At 42.0% G+C, this 14,779-nt stretch overlaps 1 protein-coding gene across 4 annotated transcripts; it reads right to left on the reverse strand.

Moving 5' to 3' along the window:
- Positions 1-531: 531 nt before the first annotated feature.
- On the reverse strand, positions 532-12,154 carry tmf1 (TATA element modulatory factor 1). Of its 4 annotated transcripts, none has more exons than XM_060857850.1 (18): positions 11,660-11,794; positions 11,028-11,177; positions 9,433-10,718; positions 8,684-8,787; positions 8,001-8,127; positions 7,672-7,777; positions 6,052-6,194; positions 5,757-5,923; positions 5,204-5,360; positions 4,884-4,976; positions 4,554-4,710; positions 4,213-4,405; positions 3,882-3,951; positions 3,697-3,789; positions 3,123-3,248; positions 2,548-2,694; positions 2,314-2,439; positions 532-1,990 (listed from the first exon to the last, which is right to left on the reverse strand). In XM_060857850.1, the coding sequence occupies exons 2-18, from the start codon at positions 11,167-11,169 to the stop codon at positions 1,850-1,852; spliced, it is 3,378 nt and encodes a 1,125-aa protein (XP_060713833.1). In that variant the 5' UTR covers positions 11,170-11,177; positions 11,660-11,794; the 3' UTR covers positions 532-1,849. The 4 variants fall into 4 exon arrangements, with proteins under 4 accessions (XP_060713833.1, XP_060713832.1, XP_060713835.1 ...); XM_060857849.1 differs by having other exon boundaries at positions 2,548-2,697; XM_060857852.1 differs by lacking the exon at positions 11,028-11,177 and having other exon boundaries at positions 11,660-12,154.
- Positions 12,155-14,779: the final 2,625 nt, after the last annotated feature.

Raw genomic sequence — 14,779 nt, forward strand, 5'->3', positions numbered from 1 at the left:
AGCCGGCGTGCAGAGTGCAGGATAAACCACAGGGGGGCGCGCGTGAGCTTCCTTTTATATAAACACATACATTTATTTATTTAACATTTTCATGTAGTTTTTTTTGTTTTGTTTATTTTAGCAAAAATATAGATGGAAATTCTTCTGATTACTTAATGTACCTTACTGCATAAATCACACTGATACACTGACAAACATTCTTCACAAAATGTAAATACAAATAAATATTATGTCGATATATTAATAATAAAAATCTTAACATTAAAAAAAAACTTTTAACTGAAAATATATTTTACCAATGAAATCTGCAAACATTACACAAGAGTCCTAAACTGTAATTAATTAATAAATAATTAATTAGCTCTCATGATAAAATAATTAGTTCATCTCGTGATATTCTTATTCATCCATTTACCCTTTAATATAACCTTTATAATATAACACTTTTAAAAAAAAAATGTATTTATATGAAAGTTTTATTAAAAGTTTTTGCATTTTAAGTTACCAAAACCCAAATGAACCAAACACAAACAGGGCAATATTCATTTTATTTACACATTTACACAAAAATGGAACCTTATCCATGTATATTATACACAAGCCCAAGATAAATGTGAACTTAAAAAAAATATATACAAAGAAAAACAAAAACCGGTCGCTCTGTTACAACATAGGGGCGTTTATTTATGTTGCTGAATCCGCTTAGTTCTCCTGTGATGAAACGTTTCTCTCCTGATGGGTTTGTCATTTGCAGGAAAGCGCCGCCGGTCCTATATACGACGTACTACAGACGCTTTGTCCGTGATGAAGACCTGAAGAAAGGTCTTCGTCGCTCTATTACAGGTCCAAAGATAGGAAGAATTGATGCCACAAAGTTGAACCGAAGTTGTTTTAGAGGCTCGTGGTGGTCCAACACCTTAATTGTGTTTGTTTTGTTCTGTTCATCATTTCATTAGAAAGCCAATGTGTCCAGTGAGAATGAACAGAACAGCTGAGAGACAAGAGGACACCCATTAGAGCTCTGTTTCTTTACAACTGTAATGATTACATAGGAAAGTATTGATGAGACAGTCAGTCATTCTCACTGCACGAGTGTTATGACCATGTATTTTAAGAGAGCACAGCTTTCTTTCCAAAAGAAATATATCTCTAGTCCTTTGCACCCTATAGAGACTGCCAGCGTTCCTTCATTGCTCGCAGTGAACTGACGATGTCTGTAAAGTGCAAGGCCTGAAATTTATAAAGTCGCAGTATGTGTTTTTGATAGTGTTCTAGCTCTGTCCTAATCACACAATCCAGAGATGCCTACAACAACTGAGAACAGCAATACTGTTGTGCAAAGGATCGGACTAGAATTTTTTTTATCCAAGGTTTCTGTTTTACAGTTTTCTGGCCTGGAATTTAACTTCATCCCCTCCAACAAAATTTGGATTAATTCTGCCCCATGGGGCATGAACACATACTTTGTCCTGACCAAGTGTATGCTTCAAATATATCAAATTGCTCCTGCAACGTATAAATTAGCACAGAGCGAGGAAAACTTTAACTTCTATCTTAAATGTTATCTTAAAAGTGCAAATTGATGCCCATGGAGTCGAGTTCCACGCTAAGAGAAAAGAGCTTGTCCGTTTCACGTCCGCTAAGGATCGCTGAGGAAAAAAAAGCATTAACGTTTAAGATGCCTACTCCCAAAATCCCATAAATAACTACAGATTATAAAACTGATCCAGGAAAATACAGAGCACAAATGAGGAAAAACACAAACGTTTGTGGAACCTCCTGCCCACCACCGATCAGATAATTTGTCTACAGTAAATGCACTTCGATGTCCTGTTGTGTGTAAAAGAGGCTATTTCTGGTTCTTGAGCAGCTCGTCGATTTGGGTCTTGTACATATTCTTGACGTCCTCCAGGTCGAGCCGCAGCTCCTCGGCCTCTTCTGCTTTCTCTCCGTACATCTGCAGGATGGTGTTGTGTCTCTGCTCCAGGTCCTGTGGGGAGGAGCGGGCACAAATGCAGCACAGTTTACTTATCAGAGTTATATTTACTTTTAAAGACCCCATCAGGATAAAAACCCTGTTGATGAAGTTAGTTTCCAAAGCTAATCCAAAGATTATTTACATGTTCAAAAACTAAAAAATCCACTCAAATATTTAAGCTGCACAATACATAAGAAACAGAGATATGACTCGTCGCTCAGTACAGGATTAAATCTGTGTCGTTTTGCAAACCAGTGACAAAACAGCTGGACACCTTCCCCTCAGATCCCCGTCAAACTCCTCATGCACCTTCACCTTCTCTACTTTAAGCTCACCTTGAGCTGCACCCTGAGCCTGGGGATCTCCTTCACATTGTCCTCCAGATCATCGTTCTGATTAGTCAGCCTCACCAGTTCTTCCGCCATTGCAGAGCGAGTCCTTTCAAGATTTGAGATCTCCACCTTTTCCACCACAAACGAATATTAGAGAATATTTTATTAAGGAAATGACAGTAATAACTACCTGAAGCACACACAGAGAGGAACTGTGTGTGTGTGTGTGATTTCTACCTGAAGCTGTGCGATTTCTCCCTCCCGTAGTTTGAGCTGTGATTGCAGGTTCTCAATGATGCTGGAACCTCCGCTTAGACGTGCCGCGTCGTACAGGCTGCTCCCGCCGAGGGTCACAGAGGCGAACGAGTGATCAGGAGAATCTTCCTGCTTTCAAAACAGTAAAAATAAATAAATAAATAAAGTCTTCCATAAATAATATCAAGAAATTACAGTTTACCCTTAAAGGGATAATTAGAAACAAAACAGCTCATTAACTACCTCAGTACTACTAATATTGTAAAGTTGACGTAAAATGGATAACAACGTAGAATTTAAATAATAATAAGTCGTTGTCTTACAAGTGTGTGTATTAGGTAGCTGGGGAAAATAAGGTTCAAAACATTTTTACCCGTCACACCATTAAACGTCTACAAACTAGGTACTGAAGGTGATGAGACAGATCAATTTAGGGTAGTTTAACATTCCTTCAGCAAGCCTTTTTTTTGTTTCGAATGTAAAGAGGTCAGTGTATTGGCTGGTGGCTAATTTCAGTCTTTAAGGAACGGAGAGAGTTTTTAATGTACTGTACTGACGTGGGAGAGCAGAGACGTGTGTATGCCGCTGTGTGTATCCACACCACTGATGGAGCTGGAACGAGAGAGAGATGGAGTGGAGGATGCAGGAGGCTCAATCAGTGGTGCACTTAGCGCCTTTCGCTCCTAAACACACACACACACACACACATATATACATACACACACACATACATACACACACACACAGGCAGAAAACGATTACAAGTCCATCAAATCACTTTTTGTGGTATTGCAAATATTACGCTATTATTTGGAATATTGCTAAAAGGACCTTTTATGAATGTTTGTAAAAGGGTTTATGAATGCAATGATGATCTCGTGCTTTGTCCTGGGTGCCAGAGCACCTTTGCTAGTTATGTTTATCATCACTGATTCCTGGAGCTACAATCAATTTTTTTTTAATCATATTTGACTGGGATGGAGGGATGGATGGATGGATGGATGGATGGATGGATTTTATGAAATATCTTCCAGGTGAAAATATCTATTATCCTACATAACTGACAGGATGACACCTGATTTTAGCATAAATTCCAAAATAATACTTATCCCTCTAAATAAAAGGTCACACCTTTTCCTTCAAGGCTTCTTGTGCAAGGTAGCATTTCTTCTTCTCCTGCTCCACCTTCATTTTCTCCATCTCAAGCTGATTTGTTAGCAGCAGCTACAGAATCGTATGAAAGAAAACAAAAAACACTCAGTGAGTATTGTGATGTGCAGAGTGTGTGTGTGTGTGTGAGAGAGAACAGACCGTACCTTCTCCTTTCTGGCCTCTTCCAGAGCTCGAGTGTACTCGCCTTTCAGATTCTCCAGTTCAACACGTTCCCTACAAACACAAACACACACAGTTAGTTACACAAACACACAGATTCGTGTGTACAATACACGATCATACACACTGACTATGTGTTGAAGAGATATCACACACTAATTATAAATAATAAAAGAGGTTAATGGATCTGATCCTTAGTTTTCTCCTTAAATTAGAAGTAATTTGCACAAGATATTTAATATAATAAAGTTGCTTATCGTAAGACTTCAGATGCGGCATCGACTTGAGTCTCTCCTCCAGACAGAACCTATTTACCTGCTGCTGTCGTCCTCCAGCTTTTCGCGCCGAGTCTTCTCCACGTCCAACTGACCCTGCAGCCTTCCCTTCTCCTGCCGCATTGAGGAATTCTGGGACTCCAGTGAAGCCAGCTGAGCCTTGATGGCATGCAGTTCCTCAGTCACAGAGCGCTCCTTCTCTACGGCAACAGCAAGCTGGGCCTGAGCCTCGGCTACTCCAGCCACAAGACAAAAAATAAAAGAGGAGACATGTTGGTTATTCCCTATGTATATGTTAGAGCTTGAAATTAAAACTGCACCAAATCAGCAGTAAACAGTGTCAGCTCTAAAATTCAGGAATTTCCCCTGCTGCGTTTTCACCTAAGCGGTCTGAGATGTTCTTCTCCACTTTTTCCCAGGATGCCGAGTGAGATCCCAGAGTTGACTGCAGATTCTCGATCTGCCTGAGGAGGGGCCTGGTCGCCGAGGTAACGCTCTGACTTAGTTCCTGGTTTCTGGTCTCCGCTCCCTGTAGCCTCTGAACAGACAAATGTTGGAAAAAAAAAATAGAAATTGTTGAACTGACGGTTTGCGATGCTTTACAAGAACACAGGCGCAGTAGCTTCCACGGTTAGCGGAGCTTTATACGTTAGACGAAATGTCACAGAGGGAAGAATGTTAATGAAACGATGGGTTGGTAATGTGGCTTACCTGCTGAAGCTCACTGATCTCCTCACGCAGGTAGTCCTCTTTCCTGGCCTGTTGCTGCTCCGCTCTCTGCAGAGCCAACCTCAGATCTGCCACCTAAAGCAACAAGTAAAATAGGAAATCTAACGTCAAATCAGGCTTCGAGTGCAAGAGTATTTTAATATTGTTGTTTGTCGGTTTAATACAAAAAGAAAAAGGTAAGAAAAATCTACATTTTATGCACATACGCATTTTCCACCCTGTTCATTTATCCGACTAACCGAGTGGACTAATGATAAGGATTAATCTAATTCATTCAATGTACAATAATTCCATCTACTCACCTGATTAGCTAATGCCTCCTGCTGAAGGCGAGCCTCTTCCTGGGCTCGGTCTAATGCCAGGCTGAGCTCCTCCTTGGCCTGGACCTCACGGCTGAGAGCCAGCTCCTGTGCCTCGCTAGCCTTTGTAGCGTTAAACTTGTGCAGCTCTGCAAGCTCCCTACACACACACACGCACACGCAGACAAACACAAACAAACGCAGACAAACACAAACACAAAATACAGTAAAGGATTAACTTTGCTTAGAGCTAAGAATGCAGACCGACTGGAAGAGAAGGGTGTGTATGACATCAGTGTTTATACACAGAACGTGTGTGTAAAGTGTTTACACAGAGAATGTGTGTTCAGATCGTCATCTATTTGTGTTCCTTACCAAGTCAAAGCTCTTAGCTCAACATGAACAAACTTTTGGGACAGAGGAACCAAAGAAAGCTTTCACTGACTAACTCAATTTGATTATTACTTTTTTAACATATATATTTTTATATACATATTTCATTTTTATTTAGTATATAGATAATCATCGTCTTCTTATGAATCTACTACGTATTTACTTGTAAGAGGCATCCAAAGCAGCCTGCAGGCTGCGGTTCTTCTCGTGCAGCTCCTCGTTTTCAGTCTGCAGCCTGCTCATTTCCTTCTCCTGAAGCTCCACAGCAGAGTTCAGCTGCTTAATGCTCTCTCTGTGCTGTTTCTCCAGCTCCTCCTTCGCATCTAGAATCTGATACAGAATACCCATTAACTACTATTAACACTCAGAAGTCGATTATTTTCCAACGACGTGTTATATCCCTCTTACACCGCACCAGTGTGATCATTAATTTATACAAGAGTAAGAAACTCTCTGACCTGCTTCAGCTGATTGAGTTCATCCTCTTGCTCTTTGAGTTTCTTGGACTGCTTGGAGATCTTCGTGTCGCTCTCCTTCTCTTTGGTCCTCAGCTTCTTGATGATGTTGGAGTGCTGCAGCTGCTGCTTGGACAGCTTCTCGCCTGGTGAAATATTAAAAAAGGTCCCACATTAGTTTCATGGGTTAAACTGTAGAGAATTTCAAACGTAGCTCACGTCACTGATTACAGGTTACTTCGGAATCATTAAGTCTTTCAAGAGTACAAGACAACAAAATGCAATAAGCAGCAAGTTCAAGATGTACAGTATTTACAGTATGAACAGGATAATATAAAGAGGAATACTGCGAGAGCTCGACACGGACAACGTTTCCTTTGGATCTCCACAAAAGACGGAAGTAAAGTTCCTGTAATGCGCTGAGCAGTTTTCAAAACTGGTTGCAGCGCCTTGCAGTCTGCGGCTGTGCAGTTCGCATACCAGATTGTGACGCAGTTGACGCAATCACACAACTCAAAAAGTTCAGATTGTTCAGAGGTGTTGGTGTTCCGGGACAGGTCCTCTGAGATGTCGATCCCCAGGGACTTGAAGCTGAAGACACGTTCAACTTATCGTTTTTGCCTGGATTTCACAGATGACTCAGGACCAAGTTGAGTAAAAAGAGCAGAACCACCTGGACGTTACAAATGATATGCCACTGCTCGGCTAGGCAAACGTTCACGAATGCAGCTGATCTGCTGTGAAAAACTTCTAGAATGCAGCTGATTTGCTGTGAAAACATTCTAGAATGCAGCTGATCTGCTGGGGTAATGTTTTGTTAATGTTTTAAAACAGTGTTACTCATTGCACAGCTCGCGAGCCTCCTGCGGCTCGCCAAGCTTTAATATGCGGCTCGCATGGCATTAAAATTTACTCACTCACTCACTCATTTTCTACCGCTTATCCGAACTACCTCAGGTCACGGGGAGCCTGTGCCTATCTCAGGCATCATCGGGCATCAAGGCAGGATACACCCTGGACGGAGTGCCAACCCATCGCAGGGCACACACACACTCATCCACTCACGCAATCACACACTAGGGACAATTTTTCCAGAGATGCCAATCAACCTACCATGCATGTCTTTGGACCGGGGAGGAAACCGGAGTACCCGGAGGAAACCTCCGAGGCACGGGGAGAACATGCAAACTCCACACACACAAGGTGGAGGCGGGAATCGAACCCCCAACCCTGGAGGTGTGAGGCGAACGTGCTAACCACTAAGCCACCGTGCCCCCTGGTTAAAATTTATTTTTCATTTAAATAACATTAAAAACAATCAGGGAAGCATAGAAAAATGAATGTGCTCTATTACAAATAATAATGTATATTTATATATTATTTGACTCGTCACTGACTCACTGCGTTCCCGCGCACAAAATGAACAGCAACAAAGCAATGTGACGTGACAAAAGAGGTAACTGATGGGGAGCATGCATCATCCGCAACTCGAAGACTGAATAACTTGGCATACTTTGCGGTGAAAGTGGCTCTCCCATTGACTTTGTCCTATCAGTGTGGCTCACATGAAAAAAAATAGTGAAGACCACTGTTCTAAAAGGTCTGTCATGGAAATATTCTTACCCTCTTCTAGAAGGCCTTTGATCTGTTCCTCCTTCTCTCTGATCAGCTCCAGGGTTTCAGTGGAGTTAAACCTGGTGGACAGCTCTTCTCTCAAACCCTTAATTTCCTGCAGTAACAGCACATGAAGTGAGCAGCAATAACAACAGACAATGTTTACTCAGACTTTTGAACCTGTTCCTTGATCTGCACCTTTATAAAAAATGCTCAACCATAAAAACACCAGAAAGTGTGGCGTAAACAAATAACCGTTCTTTACTGGCTGAAGGAACAGTTTGGAGACGCAGTTTGCCGCACGCCTGCACTTCTACACAAGTAAGCAACGCACTGACCTTCTTGGCGATGTCACGCTCCTTGCAGGCGAGCTGAGCTTTCCTCTCTGTATCAGCGATGCGCTGCGTGAACTCGTCTTTAAGAGACTGCACGCTGGAGCTCTCTTCCTTCAGGCTGATCATCTCACTGCAGAACGCATTCAAACACCTCACAGTGAGTCATGCTGTGGACCAAATCAACTCACAGTACTGCAGCTTTCCCAACGATACAGGAAATAAAACAGATTCCTGACCCAGCATCAGCATTAAACTGAAAAAACTGCACTCCTGTAAAAACCCTTACAAAAGTATGAGTGCAGAAACGTGCTAAATACTTGTTACAAGAAATATTAAGCTGATTATATAAGATCCAGATCCAGTGTATATATATATATATATATATATACACACACACACACGACACATTTACCTCAGTTTAGTCACGTGATTTAAGACGCGTTAAATATCTAGAAAACATCTATAGTTTATAACGAGTGTTGAATGTCAACCCGAGGGTGGTTCCGCTCTGTCAGTTGTTATTTGTGTGGAGCGCATTGCACTTTCCTCTACCTGAGCAAATATTACAATGGCTCCATCTGTTTATCTGACCTGCGCTGACATTCAGAATTCAGCACACACACACACACTCACACACACATATATACACAATGACTGTGGCAGAAAAATAACGCTGAGTAACTCACTCTTTGAGATTGTCACATTCCTCCTCCAGACGAGCCTTGTCTTTACTAACAGCTAGCAGCTGGGCTTCTCGTTTCTCAAGTCTGCTCGTCAGCTCGTCAACAATCTGGGCGGTAAAGAGAGAGACTACAGATTTATACATGTCTATGTTTTTTAAATCTCTCTTCCATTAAGAATTACTTTGAACTTGAATTCCTTAAACCTTACATTTACGTTAGTGGAAAACCCAGGGACATGCAATAAATTTGATCTACGTAATCAACACACGTGCTTAGCTAAATTACAGATTCTGAAGAACAAAGCTGATGTTTTAAAGGCCTATTAGCTGTACATGGTGGTGTTCGAACAATTTATCAGTCGATGAATTGTCAACAAGAAATATGACATTATGATTTTTAATTGAAAATTAAACAGATTAAAATGACAACGGTTATTTTAATTTATAAATAAGCTTTGCACTTCTTTGTGGTTTCTCTGGGACATGGTTTTCTATTGTTTTCTTTTTAACATTTTCTTAATATATTTTTTAACATTATCAGGAATGACAGAAAAAAAGAGAAGGAGGAGTGAGAGAAAATGTTAATAGCTGCTATTTGCTGAAGTATAATTAAAGTAAAACACTTCAGGGCGTGCTGTTAGAGGAAAACGATCAACTTTGAGATAACAGCAGCAGCTCGTCTTCATGACACAACGACGTTATTTATTCTGTTCTAACAGCCCGACCCCTAAAATTATAATATAGCCAATGTACCTTCTGTAGCTCCAGGAGCTGGCAGGTGGAGGCACCTTTCTGCTCCTCAGTTATGGGTGATGTCAGCAAGTCACGCGACTCCTCAGGTTCAGTTCCTTCATTAGACATAGTGAAATGTGACCCAGTTTCCTGCTCCTCCTGCAGCAGCTCTTCTGGCTGTTCGGAGTTCACCGGCGTTGCGCTGCGCCCGCTCTCCTCCATCTCATCCACCGAGTGATCCTTTAAACAGTCAGTCAACCCTCCCTCCGCCTCTTCCTGCTCCTGAATGGTCTGTGGTGCCGGAAGAGCCGGAAGCGGGCTGGTTCCGGCGGTAACAGATGCCAGAGTTCTGCTACCGGGGATCTCGTCATCCGAGTTGACTTCGCTGACGCTGCGGCTATCCAAAGAGTGCACGCTGAACGAGTCGATGCGCTCGAAGGCGTCAGAAGAGGACCCGCAGCTCTCCGTCAGCTTCGGATAGTCGTCCAGACGTGAGAAATCGCTACACGTCGAAGCAGACAAGAGCTGGAAAGAGCCTTGCATGAGGTGCAGCCCTGCTTTAACCTCGGCCGTCTCCTGCCTTGAGCTGGCAGAGCTCTCGCTAATGACGCTCTCATGGTCGAGCACTTCAATGTCACTCGTAGTGGAGGTACCAGAGGAGAAGGCGCTCACAGGAGGAGACGGAGTGTCGCTCTGCCTGTCTTCTGCCTTCACATCTTTGGATTCCAACATCATGTCTTTGGGAGGGTCTTTCCCGGGGCTCTTAGGCTCAGCAGAACCACAGCTCTCAACCTTTTCAACAGATCCAGGCTCCGCAGGCATGTCCACTTGCGCGACTTGTGGACATGAAGCGGAATCCTGTGTCTCTGTTTTGCTCTCAGTGTCCTCCACATTTTCTGTTTCCTCCAGAACAGCCTCCAGAAATAAAGCTTCTTCTTTTGACTTCACCTCCTCTGGCTGGTTCTCTGCTATTTGTACACTGCTTTGTTTACTCAGATCTTCCTGAGAAAGTGTGGAAGAGTCTACGTCATCCTTGGCAGACGGTTGCGTCTCATTTTCCGAGTTCTCCTGCAGTCGGCGGTAGGATTTGGTCGGTGCCACGGACACCACCGTAGACTTCTTGACCGGCTGCCCATCCCCAGGAGACAAGAAGGCACTGAAGAAACTCTCTGTTTCATCAACCACAGTGCGAGTGACCGGTTTAGTGATGGCCTCAGATGAAGGAGTGAGGGTCTTTGGGCATTCCTCTGAAGGAGAATCCCACTGGTTCATCCCCCAGCCTGTGGATACTGGCTTGCTCTGTACATCTGGGGGGGAAATGAAGAAAAGAAAAAAAAGTCAATGAAGAGCCCAAAAAAAGAATACACATCTCTTTAAAACAAAGATCAAACTTCTTTCCGTTTTCAATATGTCATGAATATCAGAGATTTTGGTATATACTGTGCATTTTAAACACTAATTTGTTTCAGCAGCCTCACAGCTCCAGGATCCTCAGTCTGGTCCAGAGCTCAGGCCTGAGCAGAACTTCACACGTCTCTCCAGGTTTCCTCTGGAATCTCTGGTTTACTCAAAATCCCTAGAACACTTAAGTAGGTAGACTGGCTATGAGAAATTACCCCATCTGTGAATGTGTGTCTGCAAGTTGCCCGGCGATGACATGGTGTCCCGGTACAGGTTTAATTCCTGTATTTTGTTTGAGGACAGATGACTCAAATATGCAAACCTCATGCAAATCAAGATGAAGTCCCACAGTTTCATCCACTATCCTGAGTAGAATAAAGTGTTTTATGAAAGCGTATGAAATGCTATGACAGACAGTTGTTATCGCTATACACGTTTTCCGCTTTAGGATTCAAATTTCCCCTCACAATTTAACAAAGTATGTCAATCGGTACCATACTAACAATATGTCAATAGGTCAAAATAATGTCATTACAAAAAATCTGTCCAAAACCACCATGATGAAAAATTGCTGTTGAGTCTGACCAGCTATGAGAAAGTAAGAAAAGAAACTGTGTAAATAAAACTGAGTTATTGCTCTAGACAAGACACGTATAAAAGTTTTGAAATAATTTTGTGTAATAATTTATTCATCAAGGAAACTGAAGGGTCACAGAGGTGGTCTATTGGCTCCCTGGGTGTTGAGGGCTGGATGTAATCCTAAGGGTAAATATACACGTGTCTTCAGTCAAGTTGGTTTCCAGGCTGTAAATGAACTAACGTTTGGACTTAATAAATGTAAACCCACCGTCTAAACTAGGTGTGATGGCGTCGCCCCACTGATCCTCTTCTTTTATATCCAAAACTCGGTCGATGGATTTCTGTGCGGTGCTCAGAGCTTGTTTAGCGAAACTGGACAAATGGGAAGCGTTGAACCAACTCATTTTGCTCTCGGCTTAGCAGCAGAAAACCTTATTTAAAACCACATTGTCACGTATCATATAGAAAGCTGAAGCTACAGCGAACTGTCACGTTAAGCTAAGCTGCTAAGTCGTCACTGTTAGCATGCTAGGCCGCTAACCGGCTAACAAACTCGACAGAAATACGTATTTTTGTCATTACACCTCAGTCTGATTACCGCCCAAATCCTTTGTCGTATAGAATCATAACAAACAACGAGGCGTCATTCCGACATTGTGTTCAACGGTGAGCTGTAAACTCTCGGCTCCTGTTTTGTTTTGGAGTTACATCTCAAGTCCAGGGCTGATGAGTCGCTACGCTTCTACTTCCGGTCCACGTAGCACCAAACAACTGCGTCATCCATAACCTCGCCCACAAGACATTGTGCGTCAGTTCCTAATCACGTGTAATCATAATAATAATAATAATAATAATAAGTAAAAGAAGAAGAAGAGGAGGAGGAGGAAGAAGAAGAAGAAGAGGAAGAAGAAGAAGAAGAAAAGGAGGAGGAAGAAGAAGAAGAAGAAGAAGAAGAAGAGGAGGAGGAGGAAGAAGAAGAAGAGGAAGAAGAAGAAGAAGAAGAAAAGGAGGAGGAAGAAGAAGAAGAATAGGAAGAAGAAGAAGAAGAAGAAGAAGAAGAAGAGGAGGAGGAGGAGGAAGAAGAAGAGGAGGAAGAAGAAGAAAAGGAGGAGGAAGAAGAAGAAGAATAGGAAGAAGAAGAAGAAGAAGAGGAGGAGGAGGAAGAAGAAGAGGAAGAAGAAGAAGAAGAAGAAGAAGAAGAAGAAGAAGAAGAAGAAGAAGAAGGCAAGCAAAATGAGGAATCATCAAACAAGGAAAAGTATACAGGCAAAATTAAAACGTCTTATATATTAAACACCCACAAAACTGTGGAGATGACAGTTAGGAAAGACCCCACAACACTACTCCCCCTCACAATATCAAACAGCCCGGTGTCATCTGTGGAGGCCTTCAAGTTTCTGAGCACTACCATTTCCCAAGACCTGAAATGGGAGTGCAACATAAACTCTATCATCAAAAAGGCCCAGCAGAGGATGTACTTTCTACACCAACTAAGGAAGTTTGGTCTGCCACAGGAGCTGTTGATGCTGTTCTACACTGCAGTCGTTGAATCTGTCCTGTTCACATCCATCCATCACCATCTGGTTTGGTGCAGCAACAAAACAGGACAGGAACAGACTGCAACGCACAGTAAAAACGCTGGAAAAAATAATTGGTGCCCCCTTGCTCACTCCCCAGGACTTGTACGACACAGGAACCAGAAACCGGGCAGGAAAAATCACCAATGACCCTTCGCACCCTGGACACAACCTCTTTCAGCTCCTCCCTTCTGGCAGGCACTACAGAACTTTGCTTACTAAAACTGCCAGACACAGGAACAGTTTCTTTCCCCAGACAATCACCCTGATTAACACCTCACCATAATTATATTCCCTGCTTCATAACTATAAGTACTGCATTATCAGGACTGTCAGTCATCACGTCATCCGTATACATTACACACACTACCGCTGCTGTATATTGTACAAAAAGCATAATATTGCACAATATTGTTATTTGCACTCCCACACTTTATGTACATAACTGATCAGTCATATTCTATATTCATATTTAATACTCATTCTGTCTATATTGTATCTCATCGTCTGCATTGTCTTGTATAGTTTGTAAAGTATAGTGTTATTTATGTCTGTACTTTTGAGAGTCACAAACAGCTGGAACCAAATTCCTTGTGTGTGTCAACACACTTGGCCGATAAGTATACAGTATATGCGGTACCTAAAGATGTACAAGAGGTGAGATCAGCTATGCTGTATGGGTTAGAGACTGTAGCAGTGAGAAAAAGACACGAGGCAGAAGAGGGAGATGGTTATGTTGGTAGAAGGATGTTGGAGGTGGAGCTGCCAAGTAAGAGGTCAAGAGGAAGGGCAAAGTGGAGATATTTGGATGTGTTGAAAGAGGACATGAAGGTAATTGGTGCAAGAGTAGAGAGTACAGAGGACAGAGTTTAGATGGAAACTGATGATTCGCTGTGGCTTCTAACGGGATCCATCTGTAATTATCAAGGTATTACATGACTATTAAAATATCTCACAGATAATTAGCAGTAATCCATTAAAACTGCACTTTGTATCCAGTGTAAAACAACACACTCATGAACCATTTCACTCGTCAAATACAGCAGCTAAAAGCACTGCTTAACTAGAGGCTTTCACACCTCTGTGGTGCAGGCAGATGAGATATAAAAGGAGACTAAAACTACTAAAGTATCAAGATATGTCAATATATTGTTGTTCTTTAATCCTAACTAAACACCACACACTTATCCACACATTTCAATAACGTCACCAGTGTTACGCATCAAGGCATTCCAACAAATACACCAAGAATATCCACAGAATAACATTCAACAAATATTCATTCAGGCCCGACTATGACCCAACTTAATGCATGATAGATGAGAATACATCAGCGCTCATATTAATGTTTAGGTGTGTGTAAATCTGGGTTAATGGGGAGCACACCGTTACAACATTTCACCTACAGAGGACACTAATTCACCTTCATTTCTTTTTCTAGTTCCTGAAGAACCCTAGTCCAGCACTACAACTTAGGAATGAGGGTTAATAAACTGATTCATGGGATCAGGTGTGTTGAAGCAGGGGAATCACTGGCATGGTCAGTTACACTATGTGGACAATTGTACTTTTACTTTTATTCTGTTTTGAATCATTTCCACTTTTAAAAATATCATATTATGTATAAAATACCTAATTTTCCTGCATGGGTATAGCTCCATCTCAAGCTGAAAGAATAACATTTTGTAAAATAATACAGCTTAACTCCAGCCTGGTTCAAATACCTCTTCATCAGATAAAATCACAATATGCTGAATATTCTGTCTAATATTCCTACGGCAGACAATGTAACTCTCTGGATCCCTAGATCT

This window comes from Tachysurus vachellii, chromosome 22 (assembly GCF_030014155.1).
Source record: "Tachysurus vachellii isolate PV-2020 chromosome 22, HZAU_Pvac_v1, whole genome shotgun sequence".
NCBI lineage: Eukaryota > Metazoa > Chordata > Actinopteri > Siluriformes > Bagridae > Tachysurus > Tachysurus vachellii.

Bases quoted from the DNA above. Each gene is read 5' to 3' on its own strand.
- tmf1 (XM_060857849.1), bottom strand. From the start codon at position 11,169: ATGAAACTGTGGGACTTCATCTTGATTTGCATGAGGTTTGCATATTTG. The intron at 6,195-7,671 runs GTAAGAATATTT...ATATTTCACCAG, and splicing joins CAAAGGCCTTCTAGAAGAGG to GCGAGAAGCTGTCCAAGCAG. The intron at 5,361-5,756 runs GTAAATACGTAG...GTGTGTGTGTAG, and splicing joins GCTTTGGATGCCTCTTACAA to GGAGCTTGCAGAGCTGCACA.